This window comes from Sesamum indicum, linkage group LG9, assembly GCF_026168435.1.
Source record: "Sesamum indicum cultivar Baizhima isolate 11 linkage group LG9, ASM2616843v1, whole genome shotgun sequence".
Taxonomy (NCBI): Eukaryota; Viridiplantae; Streptophyta; class Magnoliopsida; order Lamiales; family Pedaliaceae; genus Sesamum; species Sesamum indicum.
The window spans coordinates 6,416,134-6,431,966 of NC_142665.1; the positions used below are offsets into that span (position 1 = coordinate 6,416,134).

The 15,833-nt window shown below is 31.0% G+C and overlaps 1 protein-coding gene and 1 non-coding gene across 2 annotated transcripts; one reads left to right on the plus strand and one right to left on the minus strand.

Annotated features, from left to right (window-relative positions):
* The first annotated feature begins 834 nt into the window (after window positions 1-834).
* TRNAL-AAG (transfer RNA leucine (anticodon AAG)) lies at window positions 835-915 on the plus strand. The gene has a single exon. It is a non-coding gene; the product is annotated as a tRNA-Leu (tRNA).
* A 3,337-nt stretch (window positions 916-4,252) lies between these two features.
* LOC105170790 (arogenate dehydratase 1) lies at window positions 4,253-5,944 on the minus strand. Its single transcript, XM_011091704.3, has one exon. It carries the CDS (start codon window positions 5,881-5,883, stop codon window positions 4,564-4,566), a length of 1,320 nt encoding a protein of 439 aa, XP_011090006.3. The 5' UTR covers window positions 5,884-5,944; the 3' UTR covers window positions 4,253-4,563.
* Between the last annotated feature and the right edge of the window lie 9,889 nt (window positions 5,945-15,833).

The window sequence follows — 15,833 nt, forward strand, 5'->3', positions numbered from 1 at the left end:
CCAACAGTAGATGGCTCAGTTCATGTAAACTAGTATGGGCTCATTTCAACCGACAATCAAATACCTGTTAGAAAATTTGGGTCGAATTGATCACCCAATTAATTTATTACTGAATAATAATATTAAAGATGATATGTTGAGTAAGATTCTTGAGCTAACAATCAATTGATTGAATTAATATCACTCTTATTGATGAAGGGAATGTACTAAATTCAAAATCGAATTATCCTGACACCCCACTCCCATTGTACCGAAAAAAAAAGAGTAAGATTCTTGATGATTAGGTGAGTATGCATCTTTTTATCGATCCATTAACCATATTCTATTTTGTCAATGATGGAAAATCAATTAGATGCAAGCAATTCAAATTTGCTTCAAACATGTGGTATATCTCATATTAGAAATTTTCTCTCTAAATTCAGTTAAATGTTATTTTTTATGATGTTTGAAGGGCTATTTATACTATTTCAAACATTTAATATGGAGTGGATTGGGGGGTGGGTGTAAAATTATTTTTACACAATTATTTTGCTAAGATTAATCTAGTAAATACATGCCACTCTAGAATTATGTGGTCTATCTTTCATCATATTCTTGTGGAAATAACTTTTTTGTCCTTTGTTAAGTTTTTCCTCCATTATTTGTAGAATCTAGATAGTTCATTGAGGGAAATATATTATCTTGGAATCGAGTTTTAAACTAAACTACTTATGAAATGAATAATACTTATAATCGATTGATTCATTTCAAATCAAGTGACCAATTATAAGATATATAAGATTCTTTCATGTCATGGGCATCGATGAAAATAGTTCCGAAAGATGTAAGACAGAAGTTGAGATGGCCGAGTTGGTCTAAGGCGCCAGATTAAGGTTCTGGTCCGAAAGGGCGTGGGTTCGAATCCCACTCTCAACATTCTTATCTAATCCCTTGTTTTGAATTTGATAACCTAATTTTTATTGATCTAAACCAGGAAAAAGAAAACAGGGCAGGAAAAGTACATGTATACTTCCCAGTCAGCAGCAGCAGCAGCAGCCCACCATCACCCAATAGGCCTTTTCTTTTCAGACACTTTATTATTTGTTTTTGTTCTTATCAATTGCAACAACAATAACAAGAAATTAAATTTGTAGAAATAGAAAATTTGGCGAAAAGAATGCAAGAATGACATTTTCTTGCTTGTTGGATCGACACATGACCAATTTTGACCCAACAAAATCTTTTGGCCCATATGTGGATCCTTGGATTTCAATAAATTTCAAATAATTCCATATAAAGAAAAAATGAAAATCATCAATAGTTAATAGAATATAGTTTGATACTGTGTTAAATATAATTTATTCTTTGTGACAAAAAATAGTAATCTAAATAGAGAACTGAATCAAAAATTATATTTTTTTATCATCAATCGTATCACTATTTGTGATCCAAAATTTTGTTTTGTCATCAATCCCCATTCACGTTTTTTTCTGTTTTTTTATCAATAAATATATCTGTTTACTTATATGACTTAGATGTCCCGTATTTCTCGATGTCTCAACTAGATCCAAAATGAATCAACATAACCCTCTTCACTTTAAGTTTGAATTCTTCAAGACGAAAATGTTCTAGAAGTTGCACTTTCTCTCAATATTGGTCCAGACTTCGTACAAATTGGCCTTGCCTACTTCAATGCTAATGTCTAGTAAACATATAGTAAAGACAGTTGAAAAGGCGGGTGTTGTTTTCATCCAATTAAAACTATTGTAATAGATGAGTTCGACTTAGCACTTTCTCCTCTTTGATAGAACACAAGAAACTGCACGCGAACTCAATTAGGTGATGCTATTACATAAAGCAAATCACATTTAAATTTTTTTGAAATATCTTAAATTGAGAAGTTTCCAAATAAATGTAAGGAATTTATTATTATAAATTTGAAAATTCATAATTCTCATGCAACTAATCCATCCAAATGCAACCTTATTTATTTTTGACAAGAGGGGATAATCAACCTAAAAGAAAGGGTACGGCAGCATGAAGTCACTATTATACAAAGGTATCCAAGTCTCAACCACCACAAACACATATAATCGCCCCCCCCCCCCTCTCTTCACCTACCACCACACGCACAAATCACAAACCACACCATCTGCCGTCTTCCCCTTTTTTCTTCCCCCACCAAACCCTTATTCCTTAGTTCATAATTACCCTATAAATTTCTTCTTCAAATTAATCACACAACATAATTATCCTTAGTTATTTTTTTTAATTATATATCAATCATATAACAAATACATTGCACTTTCCATATAATTGATTTAAATTCAATTAAACTCAATTTGAATTACAATTTTCCTCCAAATTTTTCCTTACTTTTGTTTATTATAATATCCAGTAGTAATTACTTAGTTATAACTATCATTACATGGTGATAATTAATATATTAATCGATATAATAATAATAATAATTAAAATTCATAATGTAACTTTAATTATTTTATTTAAAAATAAATATATATATAGGCCTACATGGAAGAGAGTAGTGGAGTAATAACAGTGGGACAGGGGGAACTATTTCACCAACTCTTCTGAAGAAAACTCCTAAGGGCTAAGGCCCCCACATTATTACTTAATTCTACATCCTCATTATTTCTTATGTGATTTCAATAATTCTAATTTAATTATAAACTCTTAAAATTATTACTTTGTTAGTGAGGTTGCCCTACTTAGTAGCATGCCCCCTTCCCCCTTTCTATTAACTATACCTATGCATAAAACCGGTTGGTAAATTAAAGAAAGCATTTATTGAATTAAATACAAATAATATATTTTGGCTAATCTAACTTTAAATATCTTACTATTTGGAGTCGTTTATTCATGTGGGGTCGACTTGACAGATCATCAAAATTTATTTAGTTATTGAATTTCGATGTGATTAGTTCAAGTAGACTGTTCGTACAAATGCTCTATACATAAAATGTATATATAAGATTTTTTATTCAATTTTGAGTAATAAAAAACAATTATTGAAATCTATCCAGTGATTCATAACTATGAATACGAGCTTGACCCTACACTCACGGTTTCAATTGAACGTTATTATTATTTGATCGTTGGTAATAAATTAATTAATAATATGTTGTGCAGCATGCATGCACAACCCTGTATGAGATAAGCATTGTAATTTTACATGATCTGAATTATTACTTCTCTTCTCTATTTTAAATTGAATTTTTTCTCGTATAATTTTATTATATATGTATAAAGTTATGAGTAAATGTTTGCTTGGGATTTACAGGTGAATAGGGATGTTTTTTTTTTTTTTTTAGGGTAAATGTAAGTTTTATTAATAAGACAAGATCGTACGCGAATAGGGATGTTACAAAGATTTCAGAAGTGAATGAGATTGTCACCTTAAACCTGTCTTGGGTGTTGCTAATGATAGCTTAGACTGTCTGGTTTAATGTGAACTGCGACTGTAGCCAACTTGTAATGGTTGCGCTGTCAACACATGTAATGTAACAACTCATTAATTTCTCACCTAATTAATTAACCCATTCTTGATACTCCCCATTTTCTATTAATGTTTCATATGCAAAATTTGGAATGCTGCCTTCAAATATTATTATGAAATCTTGGGCAGGATCTTAAAGGTGCTACGTATATTTACATGTACGACTGTGAGTATTTTATTTTGATAGTACCAATACAACCCCACTTCATTACTATTCACGAAATATTGAAGATCTTGATTCTCGTAATAAAATTATGGGAATGTGTATGCAAAATGAGGCGAATCTTATTGTATTTTTTTATTTAATTTAAGGGTGAATAATAATTTATCTCCCTATGATATTAAAAATGAACATATTACTCTTTTATGAAAAAAATAATTAGCATTTTATCCCCTTAAAATTTTTAAAATGAAGCAATTTAAGGAGGTAAATTGCTTCATTTTAAAAATTATAGGAGGATAAATTATTGTATTTTAAAAAATACAAGGAGGTAAATTCGTTATTTGTTTTTCATAATGAAGTAATTTGCTCATTTGCAATATAAAAAGAGAATTGCTTGCATTTTTTCCTTTAATTTAATACGCATGTATTACGGGTATGAGTTTTTTTTAATAAAATCAGCGATGTAATTTTTATACAGGTGATATATTTGTATTATAGAAAATAATAGAGAAAATAAAAGAGTTGAATTAAAATAGAACACATTATAATTGCAAAATTTGAGTTATAGTTGTTGGATTATAGGGAGGGGGGAAGAAAAAGAAAAGGAGAAATGGTACATATATAAGTAGCAGGCAGCCACCTCTTCCAAAGAATTTGAGGAAGTGGACCATACTCTGTATACACCCAATAATTAAATAGATGCAATGTCCCACAAATTTCATGGACATAGTCTCATATTTACTCCTCATTTTCCCATACTATTCTGAATAAAAATATGAAAATTCAAAAATAAATATTTCAAATTATACACATGAAGAAAGGTCTAGAAAGGGAAATTTCAATATGCAATGGCAGTGGATCCAGGTCTTGTTTCCCTGTTTTCTTCAATTTTGGGAGGTGAATTTCAGTCTTCCCTTGAAGAAGAGGGGTTCCATGGCGTCATGTCCATGGGGTAGCTGCCGAGAACTCTCAAGAAAGAGGTGAATTCCTGCACCTCTGCCAAGGCGTTCTGCGCCCTGGGCTCCGCCATCGACGCTTCGAAATCTATGTAAAACATGTACTCGAAGTGCTTCGCTGTTCCCACGTTGGCGTCGTCCACCAGCCGGATTGGGCGGTTCCGATGGGGTCGCGACTCGATTTTGGTGAGGCTGATGTTGCGGAAAGCGAACGCTGAGAGTACCTTGAACAGCACGCTCGTTCCCTTATCGTGCGCGAAGACGATGCTCGTTTTGAATGGCCGGTCGGTACGTGGGATTATGGGTTCTCGGGCTAGCATCACGAATCGGGTAACGTTGCCGGAATCGTCCTGGATCCCGTCAGCCAGGATCTGTAGCCCGTAGAGCTCGGCGGCCCGCGCGGAGGCGATTGCAGCCGTGTCCCGGAGGTTGTTCATTGCGATGTACTCTGCCGCGCCTGCGGTGTCGTCCACAGCTTCCCGGACGACGTTGAGGCCCATTTTGGTGAGCGTGTGCTCGCATTGGGAGAGCGCCTGTGGGTGGCTGATGACGCGCGTGAGGTATTCTTTCCTGACCCCGGGGAGAGCCAAGAGGCAGTGGTGGACGGGAAGCTGAACTTCTCCGACTATGTGGAGGCGATGGCGGAGAAGGAGATCGTAGTTCCGGTGGATGGAGCCGCCTAAGGAGTTCTCCACCGGAAGCACGGCTCTGTCGGCTATCCAAAGCTCCACAGCTTGGAATGCGACTTCAAATTGATCACAGGGGATGGCTTCGCAATTGGGATAAGCCTTCCCGGCGGCGGCCTCGCTGTACGCCCCAGGAACTCCCTGGTAAGCAACTCGGAGCTGGGAGCCGTGCATCGGCGCGGGGGAAAGGTCAGCGATGCTCAGCGGTTTAGGAAGTGGAGCAGGGGAGTTGGGCTTGTTAACAGGCACGAGGTCAAGCGTCGGATGGCCGTTGACGGCGGAGATACCATCGGCCCCGCCGCTGCTTTTCTCCATGTCCTGCTGCTGCGACATAACTTTGCTGGCGAGAGTAGCGCAGGCGGTCTGCCACTCGTGGCGGGACCTCCCAACATGGCCGGCGCCGAAGTTGTATCCCGTCATTGTGGTGGCACCGGAGATGGAATCAACGTCGGCGGAATCATACCGGGAGACAGACCGGACGATCAGACGGGCGGGAGCGACCCGGTTGTGGGTCAAGCCGAGAGGGGGAGTCCGGGTTATGGATTTGAGATCCATAGGGGAAAGAGTAGTTAAAGATTTCATGGTTGGAAATGAAGAAAGTGAGAATGAATAGAGAGAAAGCTTGTAGTTCGCCGTGAGAAGGGAACGTGCAAGCTGAGAGGGAAGAAAGGGGAGTAAGGGGTTTATATATTGGTATGTAGCGGACAAGACTTGGGAGATGATGATGTGTGCGCGCGTGAAGTTGGTTCTTGGTCAATCTCTCACCTACCCCCCACCCCTTTCTTTTTTCTTTATTTTTTGCTCTTCCTCCATTTTTATTTTTCCTTTTTTTTTTTTTTTTTTTGGAGAAAGAAGATACGAGGTAATTTGGTTAATTGGCCAGTTAGTTTGAGTGTGGGATTGCCCTAATTTTGGGTAATTAATTGATCTAGAAGAGTTCATTTTGAACAAAATCCTTAAGTTTCAAATATAAAATATAAATTCTTGTGCCTCAACAACTTCTAAGTGATTGTGTTTCTTCTTGTTATATAAACTCAAAAATTATTAACTACTGATGTAATTTAGATTATATATTATTAGAATATCAAGAATTCTTGTTCAAATATATATTATCAGAGTATCACTCGTGTTTTTCTTATACTTCTCATCACTTCACTACTCATATCTTTTTCATCAATTCACTATTGTTCAAACTGTCATCATCGATCGTTAATCATGAGATTATTACTCAATTCCGACCTCACGACATCTCTTTATAAGTTCAACATTGTATTTTTCAGTTCATTTTCGTCTATTCCTTTCTTTGTTAATTTAGTCCCATCTCACACTTTACCAAACATTCATTGTTAGAAGTTGCATAAAAAATATAATCAATCGCCAATCGAGACCCCTCTATATATGGAGTTATAAAACAAAACCTTAAATGAAGTAATTATAATTTTCAATTTACAATATTCGTAGAACTAATAATAAAGAGTCCAGATGTAATATAGCCTAAAAATTATATATCCACTTATTATGTAATAATTAGCTCTTTGACATGAGAAAGGCTGTCCAATGTAGATGAACCTAAGTATGTGGCAGACATAGATTGGAGCTTGGGGATGTTTAAGCCAATGAGCTTCTACTTCACTTCTTTGCCATTCATCCACCCTTTGCTAAAAGTGGATTAGAGGGAAAATTCTTATCCAAACTTAATTGGATCGAATCAATTTAATTATATTTGTTATGTAATTAATTATTTTATTTAAAGAATACATTAATTATAAATTATATTTATTATGTAATTGGTTCAAATTTAATCAAGTTGAATCCAAATAAAAATTTCTCGAATTAGAGTTTCTAATGTTAATGAGGCACAATTGGAAGTCAAGTAACATTTTATCTCAAGTCTTAACCCACACCAAGTGCCAACTTTCTCAACATTGTGTTTGGTGGGGGGTTAATTTTGCTAATTACCCATTAGGCACTAACCATGTGGCCTTTAAGTTCAAATCAATTAAATTATGAGTATATTAAAGAATTTAATTATTTACCCAATAATAATCGGTCAAAATTTCCATACATCTCCATAGAAACTATAGAAAAAAAATTATTTTTAATTTTATGGAAACAAAAATAGATAGTAGTTTCAGAATTATTTAGTTTCCTTTGAAACACTCCATTTTTCTGAATTTTTCTAGAAAACTTTTTATTTTTTTAAAACTTTTTTAGCAGAACATTTATTTCATATTTTTGCTACAAATATAAAAAATTGTATCCCACATAAATATCTTATTTTATTGTAATTGATTTAGTATTAGGCTAAATTTTTAATGTTATATGAATATATATCAACGTAATAAAGATATTGTATAACACATAGTTAAAACATAAGTAGTATATTATATTATTTAGTTTCAATATCTACTGCATCAAATAATATCTCAAAATATATGATTATACTAAATAAAATAAATTATTTTGGTAGGCATGCTGAAAAATTAAATCAGATATCCTTGAATTCAAAATAGAAAAGTAAATTTTTTAATATTTTATTATAATTATGTATGTTTTATTAATTTTACAATTTCTCTATAAAATTTTCAAAAGTTTTTATATTTATTGACTCGAAACATGGGTCAGAAATGAAATTTTAATCAATGAGCATAATAATTATTACAATATAATATGCCTGATAAGGATTGAATTGGGTAATTTCTCTTTTTTAATAATTAAAAGCACTTTTGGAGTTATGCTAATCGCTTTTATTTCCCACATCGATTAGCTTAGATTAATGCGTCGGGGAATGTAATCCCTAAATCCAGCTCCACCAACCTCTCTTTTAAGTTTCATTGACAACAGACGATTTTTTATGACATGAAACTTGGTTTTGACCAAATCTCTGTGTCGATCTGCAAGCATTCAAAACCGTTTAGAGGCAAAGAGCCTCATACAAAAAAAGGGGGAAAACACAATTTAAACTAGAAAAAAAAATTATTAGTGACTATGACTAAAAATCATAATAAATAACTACTATTAACTACGGTTAAATTAAATCGATATGAAAAACTAATTTTTTCCTCACGAAAAGATTATTTGTCATGGCTAAGAGCCATGATCAAAACATTTGCCATGTTTTTAACCATAACAAATATTTTAACTATTTTCACAAAAATCACGGTCAACATGATTCCACGAGACTTGGTTCCAACCAAATCTTCGTGCAATTTGCAGGCATTCAAAACTGTTTAGATGCAAAAAGTACAAAATGCAATTTATCACACTGTGACGTAAGAAATGAACAAAAAAAAATTCCTTGTGAAATAATAATTAATAATATTACATCAAAATGTAAAATAATAATCCGCATATCTGTTATTTAACCATCATATCAACAAATACAATTAAAACAAAATTCACATATATGAGGCGAAATATTAACAAATATATAGACATTTGAACTCAAAATCTTATAATCATAGAATTTTGAGACCTTAAAACACGATTTTATTTTTTTTATATAGATGTTGGTGAAAAAAAACAAAAGTTAGACATAGATTAATAGAGATAAAATCTTCACTGCGGGAGGGCCGACAGAGTCGCAATCAGCGACTTGTGAAGGAAAGCGCAGACTGATCCACGGCCTTAAGTATTGACAAGGTCAACTCTTCATGCAATGTATTTATATATATTCTCAAAAAAATTATTTTTGCATTTCTTTTTTCTTTCAAAAATCTATATATTGTTTATTTATGTGGGTTAATGGAAAAAAAATAATATATTCAAGTATCATATTAATTAATTATTGAATATATATTTATCTATATAATTTTATATTATGGAAATACTTTTTGTATCTCATTTCAATAATAAACATAATATCTTAAAAAAAAAATAGGGTGTTTTTTGTTACCTAACTCAGATGATGTTTCCGTTGGTTTTCGAGGAAGAAGCAAGCTTTCACCAATTAAAAGGACTGGGGCACGTTAATAAGTATGTTGGCATTTATACCATATTTTCACTAAACTACGTGTCCACATGACCATTCACCAATGCCAATTGAAGAGTTTTGGCAATATTATTCTCATAAAGAATAATAAAATATGAGGTCAATGGGAAAAAAGCTATACAAGTATACAATAAGAAATAATTCATGTCTTTTAAATTTATTTCAGATATAATTTCATAAATCTTGTATATATATATATGTCTACATTTAAAATAAAAAGAAAAAAAGGGGGAAAAGAGGAATATTATTTAAAAAAAATTAAAGTGAATAAGTTATAATTATATCATGAATTTCAATTATCAATAATAAACACATTGATTATCAATATCAGGTGTTTATAAATAACCAATAATTTATATTCAAATAAACCAACACCAGCCAATTGTTTGCCAGAGTATTATTAAGACTTGCCGTTGTGACGCGTTTTTCTTACTTGTATAAAATAAATAAATTTTTCACGTTTTAAAATATAGTATATAAATAAGAGTAATATGTATAGATCACCACATTACATAAAAAAAGGAAAGAAAACTAATTTATCAGTTAACGGGCAGTTTTAGCTTCATAAAAAATAAGTACGATGGTATTATTAATTGTCGTTTGTGAGTATAGAGGGTTTCTCTTTTTTATGTTAGTAAAAATGAAAAAACAAAAAATGAGTTTCTTTAACAATGTATAGAATATCAAACACCTCTAATTACCTCGATCTACCAAATTCTTATATAAGAAATTAAGGGACGAATTTTAATTTCAATCTGATCGTATTTCAAATACATAAAATATTTTATCATTACTGCACAAAATAATTAGTCCATAACTTATATCCTTATACATCAACGTTTGCTAACCAAATTAACGTGCAATATAATCCCAATCGACACTTCCTCTTTAAATTTGGACAAGAAAATACAGTTGGAGGCAGCCCCCTTTTGCCAACTGTGTTTGTTCAACTTAGGACTTCACCTTAAATTCGTTTCAAGTTCATTGTTCCTAGATTTAATTATTCATGTTGTAAAAATAATTAATGATTTAATTAACGTTAATTAAACTCGCAGGCGCCAGGTGGAAAATCATCAAGATCTAAAGTTTTAGCCACTGCCTACTTGGTGCATCACTAATTATCCACCTTAAGATTCTAGAAAAACTTTGACTTTTTACTAGAAGTTTCCATAAAAAATGGGATGATCTTTATTTTTCCTTCCACGTCCTACTTATTTTATTTTATTTTATTTTTATTATCTATATATATACCTCCAAATATCTTTTCTTTATATTTTAATATAATTAGTACTCCTAACTTAGAGAAGTTATTCGACACGACAATATTCAAAAGTAGGTGAAACATTTAAAAGTAAACATTAATTACTTTTCTAATGTTTTCTAAAAAAATAAATAAATAAATGACAACCACTAATAAATTGAGATATTATTTATCATGATTCAATAAATTAAATGTGGTAATAAATTAATGTGAAAACATTAGTTTTTTGTTAAATCATGATTAATTAATAACTACAATTAAATTATTTGTTATGTTAGACTCCATTTGTGAAAATAATGACCCATAGCTATTGCGAAACTATATACAATCAATTAGTGCATCATAATTTTTAATTTTCGACCATAATAATTAGCCATGATAAGTAAAAATTACAATTCTTAAACTGGTTGCTCAAGGTTTCCTAAACACACTCTAAACATATATAATTAGGGTTTTCATAAAATTTTATGCTGTCCACCCAGGGACCAAAATTAATGTAAAAGACAAGGTGAAGTTCCGTGGAAGTTATGAAGGCCAAACGTATGGAACTTCCAAACTTAAATTTGTACACTTGTTGAAAAGGTTTGTTTTAAATTAATGTTTTATAGTTCTACAAATATGAGGTCCTATATGAAATAATTTTATTATATATATGAGTAATTGTTAATTTTAATAATTTAATATCTCGACATAATTATCTCTTTTATTTAAAATTTAAATCTACATCAAGGCATCATTAAATTATCTTCATTTTAAGTGTAAATAGAGTCAAATTATCCTTGTGCACACCTTAATTTGCTCGAGTTCTTTTTCTTTTTCTATATTTTTTTTATTGAATTGATTACATTTAAATAATAAATTTCAACCATTAATCAATATATTAATTATTAATATCAAATAACAATTAATAATTAGCAAACAACTATTATCAAAATAAACAAAAACTTACTCATTTGTGGGATTTAATATCACTTCTTAAGTTCTCGATTTAGGTGACAACGTCCAAAATGAAAATTACGATAGTGTCATTATATTGTACAGAGCAGTTGACATTAAGTGAAGATTTTGTATCCTACTTTAACATTACATATTAGTATTATTACACTAATACGTATTACTGTCTACATTTATTTAATTTCCAAAAATAAAATATATTTTAATTCACATATTGGTGCGACAGAAGATCCTCCGAATTTATTGTGGGGATCCGACTATAAAAATGCATCATTAGCTAGATAAATTAAATAACAAACTCCAAAATCCATAACGAAATGAAATTAATGTGCGTAGTTTAATCTTCGATCTTGTTTATGTCATTAAGTAGAATATGCTCTTGTATAGTATATGTATGGTTGGATTTCTTCTGGTAAAAGACCTATAAGCCAAAAAATCGTAAGAATCATTCTCAAAAGGTCTTAGTTATAGTTCATCGATATCTAAGTCAGACAGATTGTAAAATAGAAATACTTAAATTAGTAATAAGTATTAAGGGAACAAAAATTGTATTTGAGACATGAACGACTGATATTTATATATGTTTTTAATTGTACAATTTTATGTAAAATATAATTTTATGAATAGTCGATCGATAATCATGAATTTATACATATTCGAGTTTAAAATCGATGAAAATTAGGTCAAAACGAGCTGAATAGAAATATTTAATCTTTGCTTATTTCATAATTAAAGATAAAACTATGTGTATGTGCTATGTACACATGTTTAGAAGATTATCCCACATGGAAAATAGTGCACGTAAATGTTCCAACTTTTATGATCATTTTTGTCCCAATTTTTTCCTAAATGAAAAAAAGGAAAAATAAAGATGGAGATGTCCCATATAAAAAACTAGAATATATCTATTAGAGATGGGATTGGAGTTGAGACATTTAAGAAAAGTGTGCGAAGTTGGTCTAATTTGAGAAGTCAAAATAACATCAAAACGTCATTTAGTGCAGAGTAAGAAGAGCAGCTTATGTTGTTTAATTTGGTCAGCTACGTAGAAAATATTAATTGTGGACGTAGATGGAATCAAATGTTTGAACACAATTTTGAATCATATGTCAAATTCTTCGACGACTGCTGTAGAATAATATACCGATCGTTGATCTATTTGTATATATTATTTACGAAAATCAATAGCTTATTTTTACACGAAAATCTATACAAATTTAAAAACAGACAGTTCCTTTGAAAACTGAAAACTGAGTATGAAAGCAAAACCAACCATGAGCTTGTAGCTTGTTGGCCCAATTCGGGTCTGGACCCGGATAAGCTGATGGATCTTAAAAGTTTGAATGAGTCCAAAAATACAAATTTTTGGAATGTATTATAATTTTTTTTAACCATGTACGCACTCATGCACACATGACACATGTTCCCAACGAGTTTTAAAATTAAATCTCCATAACAAAGTATTGCATCCCAATCCATTGGGGTGTCCCTCAACGGACTGGGATATATTGTAAATTCGAATTTAGAGAAATATGACTTTGCGAGGAAATTATTGGGTTAAGAAAAAAACATCATTTAATTTTTTTTGTTAGATTGTCTTTTTTTTTTTTTTTATACATATAAATTTTGTCTTGTCTAATTATCAAAATATAAGATAATTATGAAAAATGAAGTGTAGTGAATTTAGGGGATAATAATAGTAAATCTCTATTATTTCATTCATCTTTTCAAGAATAAGAAATTGGAATTAGACAATTTGAGGGGGTGAAATCTCCATTCGAATTTCTTTCCAACTTGAATTTGAAAATATATAAATTTAATTTGAGGGCTTAGCACATATTTAAATTTAATTCTGGAATTTGTAAGATTGAATTTTAAATACTTAATAACATTAATTTGAGAGCTAGATGCCTGCAATTATGAAGAAATGCAAAATTAGCCTATTTGGTGATATTGTAATTAAAACTAAGTATTTTCATCATACACAAGATTAAATTATATACGTTTTACTTAATTGTGAATTTATTAAAGTGTTGGAACTGATGATTCAGTTGACACGAGATTGAAAATATGTTTGTATTACAAAATTTTGTGCATGAATAAAAATGCATTTCCAAGAATAATTAATATTTTATCAAAATAGAGAGGGTAGAGAGTGAACTTTGTGAATTACTATATGTCAAATAATTAATCAAGAATATAATAAAATATTTATTATAAAAGTAATTAACTTTTCACTTATGCATTAAATCTAAATTTTCTAAATTTCTATGTTTTACTTTTAACATGTGAGTTAGGTCCGAATGCCACACCATATTTAGAGAGTGTTTGTTCATCTTATAAATTTTTCAAAACGTGTTATAGCAGGTTGAGAATATTTAATGAACTATTTTAGATTATAAGATTGTTTATAAAATTACAAGAATTATAACATTTAACTACAATTAATTGTCATAATCAATAATAAATAGTCATAGTAAATAATTATTGATCACGGTCACACAACAGTTGTTGTCGTGATTTTTGCGAGGGTGGCTGAAACATTTATCATGATAAATATTTTAATCATTACTCTTTGCCGTGACAAATAACTTTTTTCATGGTGGAAAAACTAATTTTTAGCATCGATTTTGCATTGTAGTTAATATATAGTAGTCATTTACCATGATTTTTAATTATATTTACTACTATTGTATTTAATAGTAATTTTTTTTTTCTGGTGTTAGCATTATAACTAAGATTTTATAAGTTCCCTAACCTTATTTTACTCAAATAGTCTAAGACCTTATCTCAAAACTAAATCCAACATCTTATAAAACGTTATAAATAAATTCAGCGTAACACGCTTAGTCCCGATCAAATTTAATGAAGTGGAGGACCTAGAATGTAAAAAGCAGTGTTGTAGGGAGCATTAGGTAAATTCCAATTAGGCTGCGACACACGCCTTTAATGCCCAGTTCAGAATTGGGATTGTGTATATTGCCTGATAAAGAGGGAAACCGGACTTCATAGTTCAATATCTATAGCATAGCTGGCAGTGGCAGTGGCAGTGGCAGTGCGGGGAAAGGAAACCTAACCACTAGGAAAAGAAATGGGGTAACAGCTGCCAATCCATTTCGGGACCAAAAACATTAAAATCAAGCCTAACATCTAAGTTTTGTATTTGAATTTCATAACCATCCACTTATGCACAAAAAAGGATTTTACGTGGAGGGTTTCATTATACATGAACGGATATGGGGTAATTTGTTATTATTTTTTTATATGAAGTAATTTGCTCATTCATAATATTATAAAAAAGTAAATTGCGTTAAACCCATAAAAAACTTATCAAATACAATAATTTAAAATCAAAAAATTATGGAAGTATTATAAAGTTATATATGTACATATATTTATATTTATGAGACTCAATTCAACAACCACGCTATTATAATACCTCAATCTTATTATTTTGAGCAGAGCCTCATTGGTGGCAATTGGCATGGTTTTTGTCAATCCTATAATAGAGTTTTGCTAACATTAGTGGGGAACGACTATTGGCTATTATTTTAATAGTTATGGACTAAAAAATATGGTTAATATTTTTTACTGACTACAGTTAAATAAAATCGATACAAAATTATAAATTTTTCACCAAGAGGTTAATATTTTTCAACCAAAATTAAAAATATGGTTAATATTTTTTACCACTCTTTACTTTTTGATCGCTTCGACTCAACAGTTCGCCAGCGACCTACTTTCACCACCTCGAAACCACACCGACTTAACGTCGGAGGGTCTTAATTGGGAGCCACCCCAACAAGCCTAACGATCTGCTTCTCTTTTTCAGGACTCTTACATTAGTTTGGGAGATATAGCGACCTAGAATCGCTTGAAGGACCTGTTCACCCGACTATGGACGTCACGAACATTTTGATCCAGATCAATACCCTTTTGAGTTTTGACTTGGAAAATTAATTGAATTTGAAGGTGCAACAATATATATCATCAATTCAACTTTTCTAGATGTTAAGTATTAGGTTGCACATGCTCCATCTACCTACTACATGATGTGCTATATCTCTTAATTAAAACATAATTATATTTACATTCTCTCTAATTAAATAAGCTAATTAAAAGACACGTGAAAATATTTAATTATGTGTTATTATGAAAAAAGAATCATATATCAAATGTAAAAATATCAATAATAATGTAGATCATGTCATATGAAAAATGTCAAAACACTAAATGATAACTCATTCTCAAGTTTTGAGTTTAATGAGGCACGTAAATATTTTATTATAATGGGAATTGTGTATATTATATAGTTTTTGTTTTTTT